The sequence below is a fragment of the Haplochromis burtoni genome, unplaced genomic scaffold (genome assembly GCF_018398535.1).
Source record: "Haplochromis burtoni strain Fernald_Lab_line unplaced genomic scaffold, NCSU_Asbu1 Contig_52, whole genome shotgun sequence".
Lineage (NCBI taxonomy): Eukaryota > Metazoa > Chordata > Actinopteri > Cichliformes > Cichlidae > Haplochromis > Haplochromis burtoni.
This window is the reverse complement of record NW_024582413.1, coordinates 1,992,271-2,015,585: the sequence shown is the minus strand read 5'-3', so window position 1 is coordinate 2,015,585 and position 23,315 is coordinate 1,992,271. Positions and strand designations below refer to the sequence as shown.

Here is a 23,315-nt window from a genome sequence, read left to right as displayed (position 1 = left end):
TTTTGCTAAGATTGTGAGTTTTTGAAATCTACGGAGCATATGGACGCGCAGCAGAAGGGTTATTTATTCTGCTGCAGATGTTTGGAAAGTTTTGCTACTTTGTCCACGGTGAAAGCTCATTTTCTTCGCAGTACATTTAAACTGATTCAAATCAGGCTGTTCCTGCTCTGCGTGAAGGAGTAAATTACAAACTGCAGGGTTTGATGAGTCTTTGATACTTCAAGGGTATTTCTTGAATAAGGTGTTGCTTTAATGCTGAGCACAGGCTACCTAATTTCTGGTCGCTATGTCAGATCGGGCCATTATAGAGTAATAAAATCTTCCTCTTTTCTGACTGAAGGACAAGACAGAGCATAGGTGGCTCCCTGATCAATCATTCTGTCATTCACAGTGTGTTTGACGTCATCAGGAAGGAGGCACTAGCTCGCGATTTCACAGCCCCCCTAAGCTACAAAAGCAACATCACTCCTCTTTTGCTCTGTAATGTTTACAGTTGCTGACAGATCTCTCTTTGTGAAATTCGAGAACCTTTGAGGACTCAAAGACATACTAACATGCTAACATCCCTAACCCTAACATAGGGTTCCCAGATTCAACTTTGGTTTTCGGTCAACTGTAGTGCAACAATAAACAATTTCATTTCCAAAGTCAGCTCCTAACCAACGCCTTCCAGGTTTGGCTGTAATCATGCTGGTGTTGTGTAGACTGAACTTGGCATAAAGCAGGAAGCAGTAGGCTTAACTGGCAATTTTTGTAAAACACAAAATTTAAAAAAAAAAGGGGAGAATCTTGAAAAATCAATAAATTGCAGAGAAAGAAAGTTCCTGACTGCTGACTGAGATCTCTGTGCTTATATCGGTCAAGCTTGCAGAATTGAGGGAACCAAGACCTTAAAAGCCTCTGTTTAGTATTAGAGCAGTTCACACTGATCAGAAAAGCAGAAAAGCTCTACATAAATATCAGCCTATTTACTGTTGCAAAAAAAAGAGGGAAAAAAGACTGCATGCACAACATGACAACCACTTTGTTACCAAGTGACACCTTATATCTTCTGGATGATCAGACTCATTTCATGTAGTCTGTTCCTAGAATAAGGCAGATTTCACTGAGGTTTTATAGAAATAATTATAAGTTTAAAACAAAAGAAAAATAGCATTAAAACACCAATGAACTGCCAAACTTGATTCATAAGCATAGATTGTATTTAAACGCCGCTGTGGTGTTATCCACTGGTTAGAGGAGTCACATTCGTGTTAAGGGTTTCCAGTATTGCTCCTGTGTTGCTTTGACAAATAAGGGGTGGATCTGAGTACACAACACACAGCACTGACTGCTCTGGATACTCTGGTTAATCCTTCTCTTATAATTTTAGCAAGTGGAACTTGTGGTTGAGCCCATAAGGTTATCCAAAAAGTGTTCATTGAGGTCACTGATGAAGGGAACTGAGGGCCTTTTTTCTCTCTCTTTTTTCCAGAGCATGTAGGTTTAAGTCATTTCCACGTTGACTTCACTTTGCAAACACGCACGTTACATCCATCTTTTATTGAATCACTGTTTGTAAGAAGCACCAGGTGTGTGTGTTACCTGTATCTAGCGGCCTGTTGCCCCTCCTCAGGAAGATGAACTCCTGGCAGCGTTCGTTCTGGCTGTAACCCCTCGTGTTGAAGCACAGCTCCTCCACCAACACCAGCGCCTTCTTACACAGGTCTTCATCCCAGTCCCCTGACATCCTCCAATCCGCATCGCACTCTCACCAGCAGTCAGCCAATGACAGCGCAGCCCTCGCCGCCCTCACCTATCGGACGGCGCTTGGGTAAGCACAGTTTTGGGCTGTCCACCTTTTACAAGGTGCGAGCTGAGAGCGATTAGGCAGAGGAAGTTGAGGGGACAGCTGTGATAAAGCAAGAACACAAGGGACTCTGCAGGCTGGATCGCAGAGGCCAGACCGATGTGCCCATGAATGAGTGAGCAGCACCCGCCCCTCTCACTTTCCCTGAAAGAGATAAAATGAGAGAAAGTGGCGACCTGAGATGTGAGGACATAAAAGGAGACAAATCAAGTTTCTGGCAGACTGGTCACCTTAGCCATTAAGTGTGAACATGAATGCCAGAACCATCAGCAACTCCCTGATAGATGGCTGGCTGTATAATATTGCTTTAGCATACACTATGAAGACTGATTAGAGAAAACTGAAGAAAGGGTGAGAAAATTTGATCTTGTTGAGGGCAAAACTAAAATTTCTGATGTGTGATTAAGTATTTAGTTGCTGGTCGTGCTGATGAGGACTGTTGATGATTTTTTTTCATCTGATAGACAAAACTTGCACACAAAAACGTAACATTTACATGTGTGGACTTTCTTGAACGCTCCTACAGGCAGGACACATTGCTCAAATTTCATCCTCCCACCTCCTCTATGCACATGGCAGCAGAAGGCTCTTGGGCAAATAAAGACACCACAAGGTTAAATGACATGTTAAATTACATGTTAATGTATATGTAACTATATTAATGAATTAAACTCTTAAGTCAACCCTCAGTTTAACCTTGTGTTTCTATTACACCGGTTTCAAAAAAATTGGGATGGCATGTAAAATGTAAATAAAAGCATTATGATGCAATTATTGTCAACGTCAAACCAAAAGGATGCTGCTGGAGGAACATTTAGCAACTAATTAGGTTAATTAGCAACAGGTCAGAAACATGACTGGGCATAAAAAGAGCATCTAAGAGAGCTAGAGTGTCTCAAAAGTAAAGATGGACAGAAGCTCACCAGTTTGTAAAAAACCTGGATCTACAATTGTGGAACAACCTCAGAATGTAAGATTGTGAAGACTTTGACAATGCCATCACCTACAGTATACAATATCATCAAAAGATTCAGTGTGCAAAGGGATGCCCGTGACCTTCGGAGCCTCAAGTGGCACTGCATTCAAAACAGGTATGATCCTGTCGTGGAAATCCCTGTCTGCTAACGCAAGTTACTGAGTGATTCACAACTGGAGGTTAAAGCTCCATCATGTACTGAAGATCACCCCCGTCTTCACTGGAAGCTTATTTGAGATGGACTGAGGAAACTGGAAAACTCTTCTGTGGTCAGACAAATCAAAATTTGCAATTCTTAGTTGAAAACACGGACATCGCGGCTTCCAGACAGAAGGGCAGAGGGACCATGTGGCTTGTTTTCGGTGCTCAATTCAAAAACCTGCATCTCTGATGTATGATGGTGCATTAATGCCTATGGAACTGGCAACCTGCACATCTGAAAAGACACAGTGTTATTAATGTTAACAAGGGAGTTCTTCATCCCCACTGTCGTCAAGTGTGTGCTCTTTCACGTTTTAACATAAAACACCTTGAGATGACTATAGCAAAATTAAAACTAATCAATTTACAGTAAGTTTAAGCCTCGTTAACGTGACTGTTGTTGTGATCTGGTGCAATATAAATAAAATAAAAACTGATTAAGATTAGACAGTGGATGGATGGCTGTGCATTTACACACCACTTGGTGAAATGAAGAAATTAAATTATGAGCAACAATATACAGCTAAAACTGTGTATTTTATAGAGAACTAAATAGAGCGAGTTTTATTTCCTATCCCTTAAACAGGAGCCTTTGAATAATGCCGGATCCTTCACTCAATATGGTGCGCCCTTAATTGCACAGGGCCTTGCTGTCAATTATCTCCTGGGGATACCGTGATTAGTTTGTTGTCTAAAACTGACCAGTGGGTCAGTCATTTTGGAAACGTATGTCATGTTTCAAACTAAAACACTTTTTACTGTAATTACAGAGTAATTTAGATAATTGTGAGCTCTCTTCCAGTGAGTCTCTAAAAGATAAATATACTGAAACCACAAACACTTTAAGAGAGTGCGCCTGGTTTCTGGCTTTTTTTTTTCTTTCATAGATTAAAAATTGTGTACCAAAAGTCAAACTGAAAGAAAAATCTAAATTAAAGATATTACTTATGTGTTTTACCTTTATTGAACTCAGCTCTTCAGGTTGTGGGCCATGTTGCAAGCCCGTGTGGAGACACTACGTGTGAAATTTTCTTTGCAAACAGATTTGGCTGAGGAGCGTGGAGTTATGCCTGCAGTGCATGCATAACCTTTATCTTGTTATTTTCCTAATGTTTCCAAGATCAGAAATGGGAGCCTGTTGTGCTGAGCTCTTAGTCATCTAGCTCCAGCAGGAATTGGTGGAATGCATCGGGATCCTTGGCCTTGCCAGCACATCAGCGTGGATTGGTTGTCACTGTCAGTCGTGGAGATTTTTTTCAACAGAACCTGGAAGAACATTAGGAATCAATCAATCAGTAAGGTGAATGAAGACAACAGGGGACTCAAAAATCACACAAACATCAGATTGAGATATAATTAGATGCATTAAGTCTGACTCCCTTAAGTGTTTGCTCATGAGCCTTTCATTCAAAGGAAACAGGCCTTCTTTAGCATGCTGCCTTTAATTCCGATCTCATTCTGTCAAAATAAAAACAGGTCAGTGCCCAAACTCCAGTTTCTCACAGTGTGCGAGTCTCCAGGGACTCTGACCAAAGAACGTGTGCAAACTTGTGTCTGATATTACAGATTTGCTCCAAAAACCACCAGTATTGAACATGTCCTGGCCAAAAACCTTATCTTGTACAAGTGGTGTGGTCGGAAAATAAATCACTGGCAAAACAATGTTCGTGGTGAGAGGTCAGCTCACTTTTCCACTGAGCTGTTTTGTCCTTGCAAAGCAGCGGCCCTATTTCTCAAGCAAGGTACCTCGTCAGACAGGGGAAGGACTATTGATCATTTGATGTATGTTGTTCTGTGAAATGTCAGCGTCAGTCTTTGTGCACTGAGTGGCACCTCCCTAGCAAAGTGCTCCTTATGTGTCCATCTGTCTCCCAGCCTTCCATCAATCACTGCATTAGGCAAAGACATATTTCACTCCGAACAAGATCAGAAACAAGAAATGCTTCCAAACCCTTTCAAGTTTTCTGTCCCTCTGCTTGAAGACAGAAACACACTTCCCCTGTCTTGTTTGCTCTCAGTCACATAATGAAAGTCGGTCAGTCTATACACTAAAAAAAATTAATCTTAGGAAAAGAAGAGGAACAGGGTTAAATTAGTATCATGAACTATAACATTGTAACTGTATCTTGACTAAACCCCAACATCTTATTTTGTTAATTTTTTCCTCTTAAAGAAAACCGGTCATGGTTTTCTTCACTATTACTTGAGGCGCTCAGTTTCTGACTCTTCTCTTCTTCTTCTTTTTTTAGGCGTCACCACAATGAATCATCTGCTTCCATCTCACCCTAATCCTGCCATCCTCCTTTGTCACATCAACCCTCTGCATTTCCTTCTTCATCACATCCACAAGCCTCTTCCTCTTTTTCGCCTGCCTGGCATCCCTCTATTCAGCATCCTTTGTCCACTATCTCTTCTGTGCACATGTCCAAACCATCTCAGCCTTCCCTCTCTAACTTTGTCTCCAAAGCGCTCGACATAATCTTTCCCTCTGACATAGTCATTTCTAATCCTGTCCTTTCTGGTCACTTCCAGTGAAATCTTAGCATGTTCAACTCTGCAACCTACATCTCTGCCTCCTGTCTTTTTGTCTCACTAACATCTTGTAAACCTTCCCTTTCACTCTTGCTGCTATACTTCTGTCACAAATCACCCCCCTGATACTCGTCTTCACCCACTCCACCCTGCCAGCGCTCTCTTCTTTGCCTCTTCTGTGTATAAACTAAATGAGAGTGGATATTTTCAATATGGCCATCGTAGGCACATGGCCTTTGCTATTGGGAGAGAAGCCCCCAAATCACCCACTTTTCAAATCTTCTGTTTGCGAGAGACAGCCACTCAGGAGTAAGATGGCTTATAAGAAAGTTGCCTTTATGGGGGAGGAGCTTGAGGAGTGAGTCATGCAAAGCTACTCTAGTACAGCCAAAATACAGTTGTGGAGTTAGAAATGAGCAAATAGGTGCCCTGTCAGTACAATCACAAAGCTAGAGGAGATGCAGATATTTTACCCCATCTGGAATCTTTCTTTCAACAGCAAAAAAGCATCGTAGCTTTTTGAGAAGCTGTGTCGGGCAGTTTGTAGCAGGAAAAATGATGCACATTAGTTACACTTTTATGCATTATAAAAGGAAATCATAGCACTCAAAGAATCCCAAGCAGAAATCTAAAGTAGAAATCAGTAAAGGAAAAGATGCTGCTGCCCCCTCAGAACCAGTCAACAGCTAAACTGGGGGAAAAAATGAACCAGCTGTGTCGTTGTTGTGACATATTTGCACTGTAGAGGTTCACGACTATCTCAGATTTGTGTTATCGGATTATCTAATCATTATATCAGTATGTGGTTAATTAGTAAATGTGTAGGAAAGTGTAATTTCTGTTTGTTTTTTTTGCTAACTACATCCAAAATGTGAATTAGCATTAGAATTTATTTAGCGTACCCAAAGAATGAACACTGATGCTGTTGACTTTAGTACTCTGGATTGAGCCCTTAATAAATTAGACCTTTGAGCCTTTGCATGTAATTTGTATATTCCAGTTAAAGTTAGTTAGGCCCTCATCCTGACTAACCCTGCCTTTACTACCCATTCCCCTCTTAGTCCTGTCACTTTGATGTCTGCGATGAGGTCCCGACACCAGGTCTTTTGTGGCGGTGCGCTTTTTCATTTTCATTTTGTGTTCCAGGTCCATTATTGATGTTGGTTGCTGGCTTTTTAAGGATCTCTTCTTGCTTGGGACGTTGCTCTGTCTGCCTTGTTTTGCCATCAGACGGAGAGGATTTGTCGCAGGGACTGGCTCAGAAAGTTTGGACTTTGACCATGGCAGTTTTTATAGTTCTCCATGTCTCTGCTGCGAGCTGAACAAACATAGCTTAGTGTATTGGATGATCTCCCTGGAGCTCAAGGCTTTTCTCATCTGGGTAAACCCAGTATTACAGCAAAATGTGTAATAGCTACGCCGGTCCAATGTGTCTATTTCACGCTTTGATTCTAAAAAGCGTGAAAAAGATTTGCATGCAGAAGTTGCAGGAAGTTGCAGTAACAGCAAAGGGAGATATTTCGCTATGTCCTCGTGCTGGTAATAAAACTTTTGTATACATGTCCACTTCATGTTTTGGAGAGGCAAAGCATGAAATACACACAGCGGACTTGTGTGTCTATTACAAGTTTTGGTGTGATATCGGGTTGTCTGGTTAAATGTTCCCCAGGCCTTGCTGATATCCCAATAACCATCAACATTAATATCGAGCCTCTCTCGAGGCATTGCCAGAATGGCTGCCGAGTGGCAAGATGTGCTTCTAGAAGGACTTTATACTAAGCTCAGTAGACATCTGGATACATTATACCAACACCTGCTTTTTTTCTATAGTCTGCAGTTTCCTGTTAATATTGTAGCCTCTCTGGGGGGCATTTGGGAATTTGCAGTGGCAAAGATTGTGGATGGATGTGGATATTTACAGTTCACTTGCCCAGGTTGAGTTATATTTACTTTCATGTTAGATTAGAGAGACTGTGACACCTTGAGTGCAGTGGGTTGCTGGATTGATCTCAATCCCAGTGTCAGCATGGACTCGTGTGATCAAAGGGATGGTGCTCTTATCATTAAAAGAGCTGGGAAGTAATGCCATGCCATGATCTCTGTCAACAGTGACTCACTGCTCTTCAAAAGTCAAAAAGTAATGAGAAGTTATCCCATTTGAATTTCACTAATTATCTTCATTAATTTGAAAAGATAATTAGATGCATGTTACTGCCAAAAACCGTGTTACTACCAGCATCGAATTTCACTTGTTTTAATTAAAAATAGACAATTGAAACTTTTAAAGTTAAGTAGATATCGCTTTTAAAAAATGACCAGATGAATATGAAAATTTGATTTTACTTGCAAATATGTTTTTTTCCATGCAAGAAAGCTGATTGTGCACGCACTGTTTTGTTAGATTTATGCTGATAATGCAAGCAAGATTGTTTTATCAGTGCAGGAAACTCAGTTAATGCAGAGTCCATTTATCTTTACATCTCACCGCAACCTATTACAGAAATTAATCCAAAATTGGCAAATCAAAAAGCAACACAAGCCCTCCTCCAACAACCCCACCCTTACTCTTGCCCATTAAGATAGCAAATCTGTCTGAGTGACTTAAAACCTGGGATATCTCAATCTGAGAAATGGCTGTCTGGCACAAAACTGTACGCCTCAAATGCCAGTGAAAGCATCAAGAGGGAGAGGCAAAAAAGAAATGGAGGAGACAGACAGAAAGAACGATTGTATAGCAAGAGACAGTGGAATAGGGAGACGGCGAGAGAGGGATAAGAGAGATGCTGACATTAAATTGGAGGCGAGACAGATAAAGAGGGAGGGGAAAAATTGGAGCAGAGAAGGGCAGGGAAAAAAAACAGGAAGCTGGCGGCGAGGGTGACACAGCAACAATGGTAATCAAGGTTTTGGGCGATGCAATTTACTACAAGCAAAATATTTACAGAAGATGGGTATTCGCCGATGAATATGCCTTTAGAAACATGGTGATGGAGCATTCAACTGAGATAGCAGCATGCCCAGAAATGCGCCTTCCTACTTTACTGTACAGAGCAACACTAAGCCTCCCACAGACGCTCCATTGACTGCTGTTCTGCCTGGGATCAATACACACAGGGAACGAATACGCCACAACACAGACCAGTCGACCAGTAAGGTCACTGTCCGACTGGGCAGAGGAGACAGGACGCAGCGCAAGGTCACAGCCTAATCACTCCACGGAGAAAAAAAAACAATCAGTCTTGCCCAATCACGTTAACGGGAAGGAGATGGGAGCTGGATGAGATGAAGCAAGCCAATCAGATCATGAGCTAAATCTGTCCAGGAAAAAAGGGCCAGTCGCACCAGACACCCGTTAGTAGCTTTAATGGATGTAAACCCAAATTCAGGGCTGTATCAGTACGAAAGAGACTGCAAGTTCAAAGCTACACAGGTGTCCTTCACCAAGATGCCAAACCCCTGGCTGCCCCCTCCCGTTAATCACTTAGGATAAGAGCATCAGCTAAATTACTCATTTTTAAAGGCTCATTGCAGCCTTTACATCCTCATTCCGACTTACAGGTGATAAAGCAGATGAGGCATTTATATTTGCATCCCCTTTTAATGAAGAGATTTCTTACATTTGCACAGTAAGGACAGATTTGGGGGCTCCTCTCAGGTGCATAAAATATCCAAACTATAAAGAGAAACCACATCCAAAGTCTGAGTAAAAACACCAAAAAAACAAACCAACCCAGCACTACTCCCATTTCATATGGCTGGGGCATAGTGTAATAAATATTTATCTAATATTGAATGCACTCTCTCTATATTTTTCTCTTTTTCTTTTTTTTTGGGGGGGGGGGTATTGGATTTCTTATTTTTTAGCGCAGCACCTCCCTCACACAAGAATTACAATGGTTTTTCTCCCTCGCTCAGAAATTCCACCGACAGCTGCTACAAACAAAACAGAAATCCTTGAGTGTGGCGAATGTGAATTTGATAAAAACCCAGGGGGCAGGTTTTTCAGTAACAAGGATCATGTTGGAGAGCAGGAGTGAACGCTGAAATCTGTATGTGGAATCTGCCTCTGAAGGAAGAATCACACACCTCAGCTGGGTTTGGGAATTACAGTGATAAGACAGTTGAGTCGCTGCTGTCTGCTGAATAAGAAGCAGAAGACATTCAGATGCTTACCACAAACCTGTGATCTTTTGCAACCCAATATGGTCATTTAGCATAATAATATATTTGTCTGTGTGCTGAATGAAATACATCACATGTGGGTCTTCTACAATTTTAGTTTTTCCAGTTCAAAGGCACCTGGATCGATATCATCAGCAGTGGAAACAGCAGTTGTAGTATTACCTTGAGTTTTTGGGGTTTTTTTTTCTGGAATTTAATTTCTCAGTTCACCCCACAGTCTGAGGCGGTGTAAGATCATAAAACCCTCTTTTCCTCCTATTCAGCTTCTTTCTCTCTTAAGGTTGGTCTAAACAGAATTACTGTTTATTGCTAAAATGTCAAACTATTTTCATGGAGGTAAAACTGAACACCTTCATAATTGCAAAACTGAGACCAGTCAGAGCCTTTTTATGTCAGAACATAATGCTTCTGTAGACAAAGGAGACTAATCCATTGGTTATACCTAATAGGATGTTTCAGGCGGATCTCATTGAACGTGCTTTCAAGTCTTTCTATCTGCTGCCACGCGCCTTCTTTTGTTTTCATCTGTACCTGGAAGTCATCTCTAATTGAACCTCTCGTTTTTGCCTGAAAGGTTTTGTTTATGTTTTTGTTTTGAAAGTCTGCTAATTCAGTTAAGTGTTTAAGTGAATTTCACACTTCTGGTGTTTTGGCAGTTTTCACATTAACTTTTTTTTCTCTCATCTCAAGTCAGCTGTACTCCATAGACTGGCATCTTGGCCCCGTGACCCTATCCTCTCTATTCTGGACTTTGATGCTATCAGCTGCGCTCTACCCTGCTGGGCTGTATCATGTTTTATACCACCTCAAATCGATGTACTCTTGTATCCTCAGATCATTCCCTATTCGTCAGGAGTATGCCTGATGTACTGAGGTCATGACCTCTCTCCACCAGTGCCGGCATATCCTCCTTTCTGTTTTGCATCACTTCCTTTTGAGGCCACAGCGATGTCTGCCTGAGACAATGCTATCATCGCTCCTCTTTGCTCACTCGGCTGTGACGGATTGATGCACAAGGGTAAACAGATAGGGCTACTACAACACATCTTTTTGGTTACTCCAGTGGAGCGGTTTCACGGGGACAGACTTGGCGGTGTATGAGGCCGAGATTGAGCATGGGGATATTAATGTCTATTGACTAGAGGTAATAGCTTTGCTCAGCCTCAGCCTCGAGGTTGTTCCAATTTAGCCAGTCCTATAATAGCTCCTGGACACCCTCTCAGCAAATAAATAACATGAGGTGGGTGAGTGTTAATATCAGCTAAAGACCATATATCTCTATAAACATTCAACCAAACACCCCTTCGCTTTCAAAAAGGCAGTGTCTCCTTTCATCCCCACTTATTTCTATCCTCCATTCACACATATCAGGGTTTCTGTTGAGGTTTTCACAGCTTTCTGCCACTCTGGGCCTGTTGGAGCTGCAAGTGTTTAAATTATCTATAACATGGGACAGGAAATAGAGAGCAAGTGGCCAGCCAGGAACCGTGGGATACTGGTACTGTTCTTCCTGTCTCTTGCACAGCCCGTGGAGCTGCAGAGCGGGACCTATTTACAGACAGGGAGTGTAATCACACACACACACACACACACGCACAGACAACGGGCCGCCTTCACTTCATTTTTCACCTAGCACCATGTAAGAGTCGGTGAGTCAGTGTGTCTCAGCGGCTGTTTTTTTCTCTCCTTTTTTTGACCATTTGCATAAATATGGTTCTCTGTGGTGGGAAGGAAACTGTGTCTTTGATGGTGAGGGGGAGTGGGGTAGGCTGGTTGGGGTGTGGGTGTGGGTGGAAGGGGGATTACGCACGTCTTACGCACGTCAACCTGTCTTGTGTGTTTTCTGCGTGCTCGCGCGCGCACCCCTCTGTCTGTTCGCCTCATACCTCATGTCGTTCTCGTGGAAAAAAAAAAGTTTAATCACTGTCGTCTGTGAGGATAGCTGCCATTAATACACTTGTGACACTGGTATCTGTCATATGGGCTAGACCAGCCTCCGTTACCTTATAGACTGCCTCCACACAGCATGCATCCCACTATAGGCTCGAATATGCAATGGCAGAATGCAATACAGAAGAGCCAGAGTGATGCACAAATAATCTACATTAAATATTCATGGAAAACAGACACATGCTGCGAGATTTAGGGCACATTCAGCAGAGCACGGTGCGGGATGCAGGATCAAAGGAGATATGACGCGAATAAAGCATACATCGCGGATATCACAGACCCGCATGCATGCTGCTTGAAAGGGGGCAACAAAAGGGAAGGTCTCCCTACCTTGGTGTTGCAGAAAGCAGTGTCCTCCTATCTGACCAATTTCCGAATTACGAGATTCTCCGCTGTTCTAGTCAGATGCGACGCCTGTAAAGGGGCATTCCGCCCTCTTTCGCTCTGTCCACCCCTCCTCTCTCTCGCTCTCTCTCTCACTCTCTTTTCCTCTCCAAGACGGCACCGAGCAGTAAGCCGCGCAACCGGGATGGCAGACTAAGAGAGAGAAATGAACAATATGATATATCTCCCCTCCCCTCTTTTCCCTCCCGTTTCCCGTGTTCTTCTCTTATATTTTTCCCCCTCCTTGTGTTTTTTCCTCCTCTCTATTTCACTATCCCCTCCCTCTCACTCTCTCTCTCTTTCTCTCTGCTGCTTGCTCACTCCCTCTCCTTTTTTCCCTCACTGTGCTCTGAATACTAATACTCTGTCTCTTCTCTCTCTCTGCCTGTACAGCCCAGCCAGTGCTAAAGACATACTGATGTATGTGGGGCGTGTAGAGGAAAAGAGAGAGAGAAGTGGCCTGTGGGTACCGGAGTGTGTGTGTGTGTTGGTGGGAAGCAAGGATGGAGGGGGTCTATAAATGGTGTGGAGGGTACTGGCCTCTCTGAGCCTGCAGGGTACATGGAAGCACCCAGGATCTTGTTTGGACTTATTAGAGCTATGATTAGATAATGATACTCCCGCAGATGCCCCTGGAGAGGTGATGTAGTGCTGGTGGTGAGTGGGTTGGGGGCCACATAAAATGTTGCCGTTTTTTTATGGCAACATCAGTGGGATGAGAGGAAGAAACGGTGGGAGTAGAGGTGGGGATAGGGTAGTGTGAAGAGGAGGTGCTGCTAGGATGTCAGGTGGTGGAGAGCAGAGATGGGATAGAGGGTCAATGTTGTTCGGCTCTGAGCCAAAAAAAGGGACCTGGCTGGTGTGTGTGTGTTATGTGTGTGCAGCATGAGAAGAGCAGTTGAAGTATACAGAGGACATGATCTAGTTAGAACGAGACATAGGCTTATTGGAGTCATGATTAGATTATGATATTCCTGCAGGCCTCGTATATGCACATAAAAATATTTCTCTGTTTTATGATAACATCACGAGCAGGATAATGAGGACTCACCACGGTCAGCCGGGAACAGGTTTAGGCATTGTACGAGAGGGGTTGGTGTCTCCCAGGGTGCCTTCAGGGGCCCTTGACATATTCCCAGAGTGGTCGACCCAACAAAATGAGAAAAGCTGTAATTCAGTTATAATTGAATTTGCACATCAAGCAGCGAGAGGACGTAATAGGGAAGTAGTTTTGATATCCAGATGTCACATTCTGTATCATATCGCTTCCATCAACAAAAATCAAATCTATCTGAAAAACAATAATTGGAAAGTAGTGTGTAAACCCCTAGATTAGGGTTTCTTCTCTTCTTCCTGTTGAGATGGTGCTAACTTTAACAGTTACGTAAGGCAAGTCAACCCTCTGCCCCTCAAGATGTTCACAGCATATGGGCCTGCTGCCGTGTTAAATGAACACGGCGAACAGCGCGCACTTTTGTACTTGTTCTCCATGTGTGTTTTTCAGACCATATCGCCAGTCATTACTGTCTCCGCACTGTGCATGGTATCTGTTGGTTTTTTCTGTATTCTTCCAGTCACTGCGGATGTTTCTCATTAAAATCTTGCCTATAGTTTAACTTCACAGCATAATTAGTAACCGCTAATATTTATAGTTAGCAGGAAGCCTGCGCATTAATCTTTTTCAGTCCAAAAAGAAAGGCCTCCTACTGTGAGTTCTGTTGTCGGGACAGAAGCAAGCATCTTCATATTTAAAGACGGCACACTGATGAATTAATCATTCTCCCAGAGTGTGCCCAAACAACACCTAATGGGCCACACAGCACAAGCGAACATCTAGGCCTTGTTAGAAACTTGGGTATGGAAATTCTACATGCATTTGGCTCAAAAACTATTCTAAATGCAAGCTCTTAAAAAAATAAAAATAGCACAGATCAAACTGTTATTTATTCATAAAAATGCTAATCACGGACTTCAGATGGGTCTAAGAGGGAGATAGAAGGGGAAGGGGTGGCGGTGATGGTGGGGGTGTTATTTGAATTAGGCTGGTTTAAGTGAATCCAAATTTGATCTTGGGCTTTTTATTATGCTAATGGGGAGCAAAGATCAAGACATAGATTTGGAAAAAAACATTTGGAATCCACATCTATAAAAAAAATCACATTAATTCAGGACTAATGCTCCTGCAGAACGTTTAGTGATCACAATGGCAAAACAATAAAATCCCATAACTCAACATGATCTTACAACTTATCCAAACGGACAAAGTGATATTATTTCACAGACCACATTTATTCCCAGCACAATTTTTAATAACTTGTCACGCTGACAAAAATAATAAAACCCTGACAGCATTTATGTATTCCGAGAAGATTAAGCAGGAATGTTCTCAGAGTTAGGCGGGAAATAATATTAAAAAGAGTATTTGCCACACATAGTTTAACAAATTAACACCTTATAATTATATTACACTGTGTTCATCATCCTTCTGGAAGCAGTGATGAAAAAAGACGGACAGATGATGGAAAAATAGCTGTGTTTGGAACCCTGCAGCGGGCGATGATTGACTGATAAATGAGAGTAAACAGTGACCTCTGTTAACTGTCAAAGCAGAGCACAGAGAGAGGCTGAGACGCACAACAGAAGAGGACAGGAACACATAGAGGGGGAAACAGGACAAAAACAGAGGAGAGGCGAGAGAGAGTGAAAGTTAAACAACAAATGGATTGAGAGCTCAGCTGGAGGCAGCTGCCACTGTCAGACCAGAAATCTTGTTCCCCCTAAAACGAGTGCTGGCATTATAATATCGCTCTTATGTGGAACAAATTATCCACTCCTCCATGTGCACACAAAACACTCTAAGGCACTCGATTCACACATGCACACTCCAAGGCACTTAGCGTGCATGTATGTAATAGCACGTGCACACGTACTAAAGAAAGTAGACCGAGAAAAGGCTGGAGGGGAGAAGAGCCATGAAGAGATTAAGAGTGACTAAGACCGTTGGTGTCAACTCAATGGTGCGAAATGTGTCTGAGTCCAAATTCAAATATGTTTTAAGACTAACATAAATAACAAAGCTGCAAAAAGTGTTAGAGTTTGATTTCCAAACCTAAAAGAAAATAAGGGTAAATGGATTGTTGAGGAATAGTGTAGCCGAATAGTTTATGACGCTGGCTATGTACAAAATACTTCTCAAGTCTTTAGTCTGCAGAAATTTTGTTGATACAAGCAGGTTTGGCAGTTTCCTGTGATAAATGATATTAGATGTTTTGCTGTATCTTAACTGGTAGTGAGGGATGTTACAGTCTATGGAGCTCATGCCGTTATTAATTAAGGATCTCACGCAGCTCCTGAAGTGCAATCGTGGGATTGCAGGTTCAACTTTTAGGGCTTAGGGTTTAGTATACAAGAGTATACTAAACTTCTCACTTGTCTTAGAAATATAAACAACAGTAATCAACAGCACTGAATTGCCTTCTTGTGCTTCTTCCTCAGACTAGGGAATGCCCATTTCAGACATAAATCTTGTAGCTTCAGCAACAGTAACACTAAGCGCCTTTGGTTTCAGATTTCATCCTGAAGACAGTGTTTCACTCTGTGCTTGGTGGCATTTTAGGACCAATAAATAAAAGGCGAGTCTGTAAACGTAAGCTTTCTTCATTCTGGACAAAAAAGCCCAACATCTGATGTTTGTTTTCGCCATGAAAGAGTACAGATTACATCGATTCCGGGAAAACTGTCTCCGGGGTATTTAGGGTGTTTATCGGGTCCTTTTCCAGTCATTAGTGATGAAAACATGAGATCAAGGTGTGCATGCTAATTTTTTCCCCCTTCAGATTTTTTGCCACTGTTGGTAACTTCTGCTGTGATGAGTAAAAAGAGCCCTGTTTGAAAGATTTATTAACCTTGTAAGGCTTGTATTCCTAATTCCTTACAATAACCCTAAGCAATTAAAAAAAACAATAAAGGGCAGGGTAAAATAATTTGCTTGGAATATGGGTTATGAATCTGATTAAATAGGACTTAATTTTTAAAAAAAAAAAAAATTAATATTTTTATTTAATATGATGTAATTTGTGGGTGAGGTTAGTTTGTAGCTTTGCTTTTAGATTAGTAATCTTCTTTTTACTAATAGAAGACTTTGCCTTACAAGAAATTTCTAATTCCCAAAGCGGAATACTCGCAAGTAGTTTCTGCTATGAATCATCACTTGGAGTTGTCTCTAACTTTCGAGAGGTGTAGTTTGCAGAGACTAAAATTGGTATCTTTCAGTTGTCAAAATAAAGTGAGTCAAACTATGGGCTGACATTTCTCTGGGCTCAGTTACAAAGAAAATCTATGATTTAGCTACATGGACTACAAGTAAATCTGATAAATAAAGATACTCTTCAGCTTTTCAAATAAAGTGGGTTTTTTTGCTGATAAAGACTGAGACTTGATGACATAACTCCCCAAATCTAAGGTTCCTTAAATCACCTCAAACTCACGTGCATCACGTGTGTTGAGTAACTTCAACAAAAGACTTTAATTTATTACCTCTGTTACCTCACTTGTGTAAATCAGTGGAGAAAGGCTCTGTCCTCTCAGGATTTGTGGTCACACCCTTCCTTCTGCTCTTCTCCTTCTAGTCTTCTCTGTATCTGCTTTTTCACTCCTTCACTCCCAGTTGTGCCGTTAGAGGGCAAAAAACTCTCGCTGACATGAATAGTCAGCAGATTCTGTGCAGAGATCCATGATTACCCATTGGGATAACTGTAGCCAAGATTAATTCTGGCCTTGAAAAGCCAAGAGATTTTTATAATCTGAGCACTGACTGATGTGACTCATTCGGAGCGGTTAACACTCCGACACAAACCTCAGGGTCTATCCAATTTAGAAACCCATTGGCTTTTCTTCTGATTTGTCTCTGGAAGTAATGGCCAGTTGAAGCCACAATATCTAGATAGTGGATAATGGTATTCAAGACTTCCTAACAGTGCACTTTCAAAAGCTCGTCAGATGATGGCCGATGGTTTTCAGACTGCTCAAAGGTGATTGGTCAGTATTTCTTGTAGATTAAAACAGGAAATCAGAAAAATCTGATTTCTGATTTTTCCACTAGAATGTGCAAATTTATATGGAGGAGTATGTTTATAGGGATTAGCCTCCCCTTCTATACCTTGACACATACTAGAAGCCTCCTGTTGAAGAATTTGGCAAGTGAGCCAATAAATCCTCTTTTCTGACTTTAATCTCTTGGATTTTTATCACCATTTGTCATCTTCAGAAGCCGCTAATATTCACTACCATTATCATGAAATAACTTGTTGAGAATTAGCTGACTGAGGCTATCATTCCCCTCAACTAACATTTCTGTGGTATTATTTTCCACCTTTATATCAGAGGTGTTTCCAAAGCTCTGACCACAAGAACGAGTGGGGTTGTCCCTCTTGGCATTGTAAGACAGAGGAGAAAGGCACAGTCATCACTATAAAAGTAGTGATTTTGTGTGTCTGCTCTGTCTTGTCACGCCGAAGGCGACAGATATAAAAAGTTGCCCATTGCTCACCAAGTTTTACTTTCTCAGGAGAAGTGAACAATACATGACATGTAGAACTCAACTCCTGTGAAACAAACTCCTGTACCAAACCAGCAAGTAAGGGACAACTACAGTTAGCACAGTTTTAGTCATTTATGCAACTCTCATCATTTCAGTTCACTGGAGACATCAATAAAAAAAAAAGTCAATAAAGTTGAGGAGACAAGTGGTCGTGCAGGCTGTAAATAAGCTTTCAAATTAGCTACCTCAATGTGCGATGAGTTTTGACGCTAATCTTTATAATCAGCTATCTGTAAATGAATTTGTAGAATCTGTTGCTGGAAGCTTCTGGTTTCTGTTTCTAATCAGCTTGACTTGACCAATCATACGGTCTCCAAGTGGAGAGCAAATGAGGAAGTGCTTTTGCTGAAATGCATTCTCCATCAACATTATAATTGCTTTTTAAAATTGATCTGCATTTGTAAACAATGACCAGCAGAGACTAATACGTCGCCTCAATTTGGTTACTTCCATTAGTAGACTTGTGTGCAGTACATTATGTATACCACATACTTGATTGTGTAGTGTGTTATCACAAATCAAACATGTGGACTTACCAAAAGTGAAGGTTGCAATTAGACCCATAAGAGATATCAATACTAATACTGATATTTAGTGGTTCAAAAAGTCAATATTCCTAAATATCAGAGGATTTTTTTTCTTTTCAGATACCAAAACAGAAAATGATTTCCCTAACATTTTTTATATTCAGTTATTTATGTTTACACTCTGTCCTACTCCTCAGCAGGTTGTTGTTTGAGGCATTCATGATGCACGTTAACAACAGGGAAACTGCAGAGTGCCCTCCAGTGGATAAACGATGGCTTATAGCTAATAGCTAATACTAGCCAATAATATCTGCCCACTGATCGATCAGGTGGGCTTTACTTGAAAAGATTCACCATGATTGTCATGCTAGCTGCTGCCTTTTGTGAACATTTACAATTTGTTGAGACTTTGACTGCACAATGCTGAATTCATCAGCATTATTTGCTGCCATAAGCAAGCTAGCATTGGCACATTGGCATTGCCAAGATAGCGACCACTCAGCATTAATCACAGATTGTATTCAAAACAGACTGGATGTAGCCACCATGATATCATCCAATGGTTAGTGAAGATGTGTTGTAATATTTTTTACAACTCGTGGTTTTTGCTGTCATCATCTTTGTGTTTTGAACTGACTTGACAAAGAAGGTGTGGATCCAATTCTGAAACAGAGAGACCCTGGATGCTCATTGGTGTATAACTTGCGTGACAAGTCCTTGTATTTATACATTTCTGACTCTAATAATCATCATAATGATTACAAAATTAACTTCTTTTTGTGGTCATTAAGACTTCAAACTAACAACTGAGCACATGAAGTCATCAGAAAAGTGTTTCTTGAGGTCACAAAGTGAGGTCCCCAGGGCTGTTTTCCCCCTGATTTCCATTTATCTCTGTTTGTAACCAGAATAGTCGCCCCCTAGTGGCCAGAAATAATGCAGGCATTTCTGCAGTGGCTTCTCTTGTAGTTATAGTTGTAGGTTCCCAGATCCAGACCAGCTAATGGTCCAAAGTATAGGCACATTTCTCACAACAGACATTTTCACTTGTGACAGTTTGGTAGAAAAGAGCAGGTGGAATTAATGATGGTGCAATTCCATTAAGTGTCTCAGTATGCAATGACAGTGAACCAGGATGCACAGTGGGAATGCAGCTGTCATTAATTAACTGGCTTTTATTATAAGCCAAAAAGTCCAAAAGCCTAGATGGTAGTTAACTAAACTAAAGGTACACAGACACAAAATCTTTTTAAATATATGTTGGATCTGAATATGTGTAGTTACTCATTTTGATTCTGCCAGCAACGCCGGCTCCTGCCAGTCAGAATTTTATTCTACTAACATGGTTTACCAAATAAGTTCTCTAAGAAAAAATATATCTATTTTTTCTTGCATTATGTATGGCAGCAAAGTTTGTCTTTGGCAAAGAGGACTGTTAATGTTTTTTACATCACCGAGGGAGACCAGCAATCATATCTTTAATAAGGTTGCTTAGATTTAAGCAAAATAAAAGCTCCCTTTAATTGATGGCTTTTGTTAAATGCTGATTAAGTCAGCACAATGCGTTTCACACTTCAAGACACTCTTTTACTGTTAAACCGAGACGATGATGTGTGAGGGCCTAAATGTAACCATAAAAAACTAAAAGCATGTTTTTATTGCTAGAAGCTTTTACTAATATATTGCAGGAGCATTTATTCGAGGCGAACAAATGAAAAAGGATTTCAGAGGAAAGTATAAAAACATTCTGCATCCGTATTTGGAATCCTACGTCACATATAAATTAGGCACATTATATAAGTTCTAGGGGACGTAGATGGTGTAGGATGTGCAATCTGCAATTTTCTCAGGTCCATATTTGGCCTGAACTGACTGCACTGACTTTCTGTAACATATGTCAACCCTGGCTCATGACTTTTGACCATATGTAAGCTTTGAGGCCTCTTTACTATGGAACAGTCACTCTCTCTACTTTTAACATTAGAGCTGGATTATGTGACCCTGAACCTTCACTTAGTTTTGCTGCAATAGCCTTAGACTGCTGGGGTTTTCTTCTTCAGGCATTTATGTCTATGTGTGTATACATCACTGCTGTATTTAACCATTAACAATTATTAAACTCTGTCTCCCTCTGCTTTCTTCTCTCGCCTTAATCCTCAACCGGTGGCAGTAGATGGCTACCTCTACCTGAGCCTGGCTCTTCCTTTTAAAAGGGAGTTTTGCCTTCCCTTTGTCGCCAAGAGCTTGCACTTGCTCTGAGGGGTTGTGTGACCTTACCATATAAAGTATCTTGAGGCAACTGTTATGAATTGGCGCTATATAAATAAAATTGAATTGAATATAACTGAATAGGTTTCAGAACTAGCTCAGGTATGTCAGCGATCTGGGCTGAAATGGCTCCTGCAGAGAAATAAATTATATGCAATCTGAACTTGCCCACTACATTTAAATAGCTACATGATTCAGAGCTGCTGGAAGGAGCCGGAGCTTTTCCCTTCATTGTTCATAAAATAAACATGGGGTGACTTTTGGTGTGAATGCAGAATGCGCAGTAAATTGCATGTGAGAGGTCAAGTGAAAGAAGTTGACCTTGAAGAGCATAGTTCAGAAAGGCCTGCTGCAGAGCTGTTTCTATCCTGCAAGTCAGTGGAAGGCGTGATATTTTTTAGAATAAGATTGCAAATTCAACCGTAACATTCAGCAATAAGGACTAGCTTCACTTAATTTATGAAACTGCCTTTTATTATGGAATTAAACACTATTTCTTGTGAGAGCTGATTTGCTGTACTTCAGCCTAATCCACTGGAATTAAATGTTTGATTATGAAATCTTTAAAAGTGAACTGTAAACATGAACTTTTGAATCAGTTTTCATTGCACGTTGTTGCTCACCTGTTATCGACGTGACGGTCTCCTGTACTGGCATTTCTCTCCTCATGTAATTATGCATCTTCTGTATGTGTTTGCACTTTCTTTCCAAAAGTCTTCTCTGATCATTCCCAACCTCATCATGATCACTTGTTACCATGACAACTCTCTCATAGGACCAATCGCCCACCTCTCTCTCTTTCTCTCTCTTTCTCTTTCACTAGCTGTCTTTCTTCTGCTGGTCTCCATTTTCTTTGTCGTGACTCCTACTCACCCATCAGCCACTGCCATCACCTACTTTAATTTTTTAACAGAGGATTCCACTTTCTTCGTTTACTTAATCTTTTTTTTACCCTCCTCTTAGTTTCTTTCCTTTGCTTTTTTTGTTCATGAGATACCTTCAGCTGTGGGAAAATCAGTCGCATTTCCTCTTGTTAGCATCACCAGCCAGCACAGTCACAGCATCTGGCAGAGTACCCCTCCAGCAAACTTGGCGAGGTCACTCCAGTGTCTCTGCGAGGTTCTTTGGGGGGTTTTCCAACCTCCCTGACCTTAGCCTGGAGCAATTTGGACAGGCCCTGTATGCAGTATGTGTTAAGGTCAAGAACTTCAAAGTCTTCTGTGAACCCCAGTGGCGTTAGGCACAGTAGCTGAGGCTTTAAGTGCAGCCTTACACAAACTGGGACTTGAGGTCAGCGGTGAGGAAGCAGAGCATAAGACAGTTGGTATCCAACTGCTACTAAGGCACTGCTTTCCTTCTAGGACTCAAAATCTGCTGCCTGAATGTGTTTACACAGTGATTTTTGAACATTGTGTGTTTAGGGACAGGCTCGCATTGTTGGATTTTGTGTCCAAGTTGGACTTTTGCAAGAACAACATTTGGTGGAGCTGTTCTGACTTCCCATGTTCCTAAAACTATTGGAATGACGTCAAAAAAAGGGGATCAGAAAAGAGCTGAAAATCTCGAATTTTTAGTTATAATTTCCACATGCAATTGTTTTATACAAGAAAAATATCTAATGCTGGAACACATGACTGCATGTGAAAGGGGCTGCTTATAGTAGTGAACCCACAGAGATTTATCACCAAACTTTGCAGTTCCCTGACCTCTCTGGGGCTTAATATGGATTTTTTTTCTGTCAGAAGATTTACTGATTTCTTTCATTGTCAGCCTTCATGTAGCAGCAATCTTATTTTTAGATCAATGTTTTAAAGCAAAAATTCTCCCCAATAATCCTGAAAGGACACATGACGTTAACGACATTATACATAGTTGAGCATTTTGTTTTTATATTTTCTAGAGAATAGCAAAAAGAGAGCGAATGTTGGATCAGTGCTGATGATAGTTGAGGTTGTAGGCATGGGAAACTATTTGCTAAGAAGTTTGTGTCATGGTAAGAGACTATGATTAGTAAAAAAATTGTATAAATATAAATCTAACAAACCATATTTGATGTGTGTTTCCACCTCTGGCTACATTGTGGCACATTTTGATGCTGCCAGTTAGGCAAGCAATTTTCTGACATTGTGCAGCATGCAGTGTGAAAGCTTGTCAGTATATTGGATATGTAACTGGACTCTTGTGATTTGATATTTTTACATAATATGATTATTTTGTGTGTACATAGAATATTAATTAGTTCTATGGCACGCCCTCATCAGCATTTTAAAACCACATAAAACAGCAAGCTCTTGTTAACATTCTTTCCTTTCTTAATAATATTGATTATAAAGGAGCTGCTATGGTTACGACCTTTCATTTGCTCTTATGATGTTTAATGCTCATTTCAAACATAGGTAAAGTTTTTTTTCTACTCGTTGGTCCGAGTGACTTCAGCTGGAGAGGATTGCTGATGGGTCCATTGTGCTTGCAGTACTCCCCCCAGTGAAGAACACCATCTGTGGGCGGAGGCTGCTGCTTTTGTGTAGTTTGGCTGGCGGTGCAACTCTTGAGTTTTGTAAGATTGCGTATTGTGCCTCTGCAGCCAGGCTGAAGACACGATTTTACAATTGTATCAGGTTTTACTGCCATTTTAAAGATCAGTGCAGAAATTCAGAGATTCTACAGAGGGTGATTTTGCTAAAGTTTGAAAAGATGAGACTTTATATTTTTAAAAAAAACTCACTTTGCTTCTGCCTTTGACTTTTTCTCCTCATATAGCATTGCTGATGTGGAGGTTTTGTCCGAGTGACAATGACGATCATTCAGGTGAATACTGCAGTGGGTACCTGTCCCCTAAGCGTCGTA

At 41.1% G+C, this 23,315-nt stretch overlaps 1 protein-coding gene across 1 annotated transcript in view; it reads right to left on the bottom strand.

Moving 5' to 3' along the window:
* syt3 (synaptotagmin III) overlaps positions 1–12,337 on the bottom strand; it is a 41,886-nt gene extending 29,549 nt beyond the window's left edge. The window contains exons 1-3 of the mRNA XM_005921785.2: positions 12,021–12,337; positions 3,985–4,292; positions 1,585–1,993 (exon numbers count right to left, since the gene is read on the bottom strand). Of these exons, the coding sequence (XP_005921847.1) occupies positions 1,585–1,729 (145 nt within the window). The 5' untranslated portion in view covers positions 1,730–1,993; positions 3,985–4,292; positions 12,021–12,337. The remainder of the gene's footprint in view (positions 1–1,584; positions 1,994–3,984; positions 4,293–12,020) is intronic.
* Positions 12,338–23,315: the final 10,978 nt, after the last annotated feature.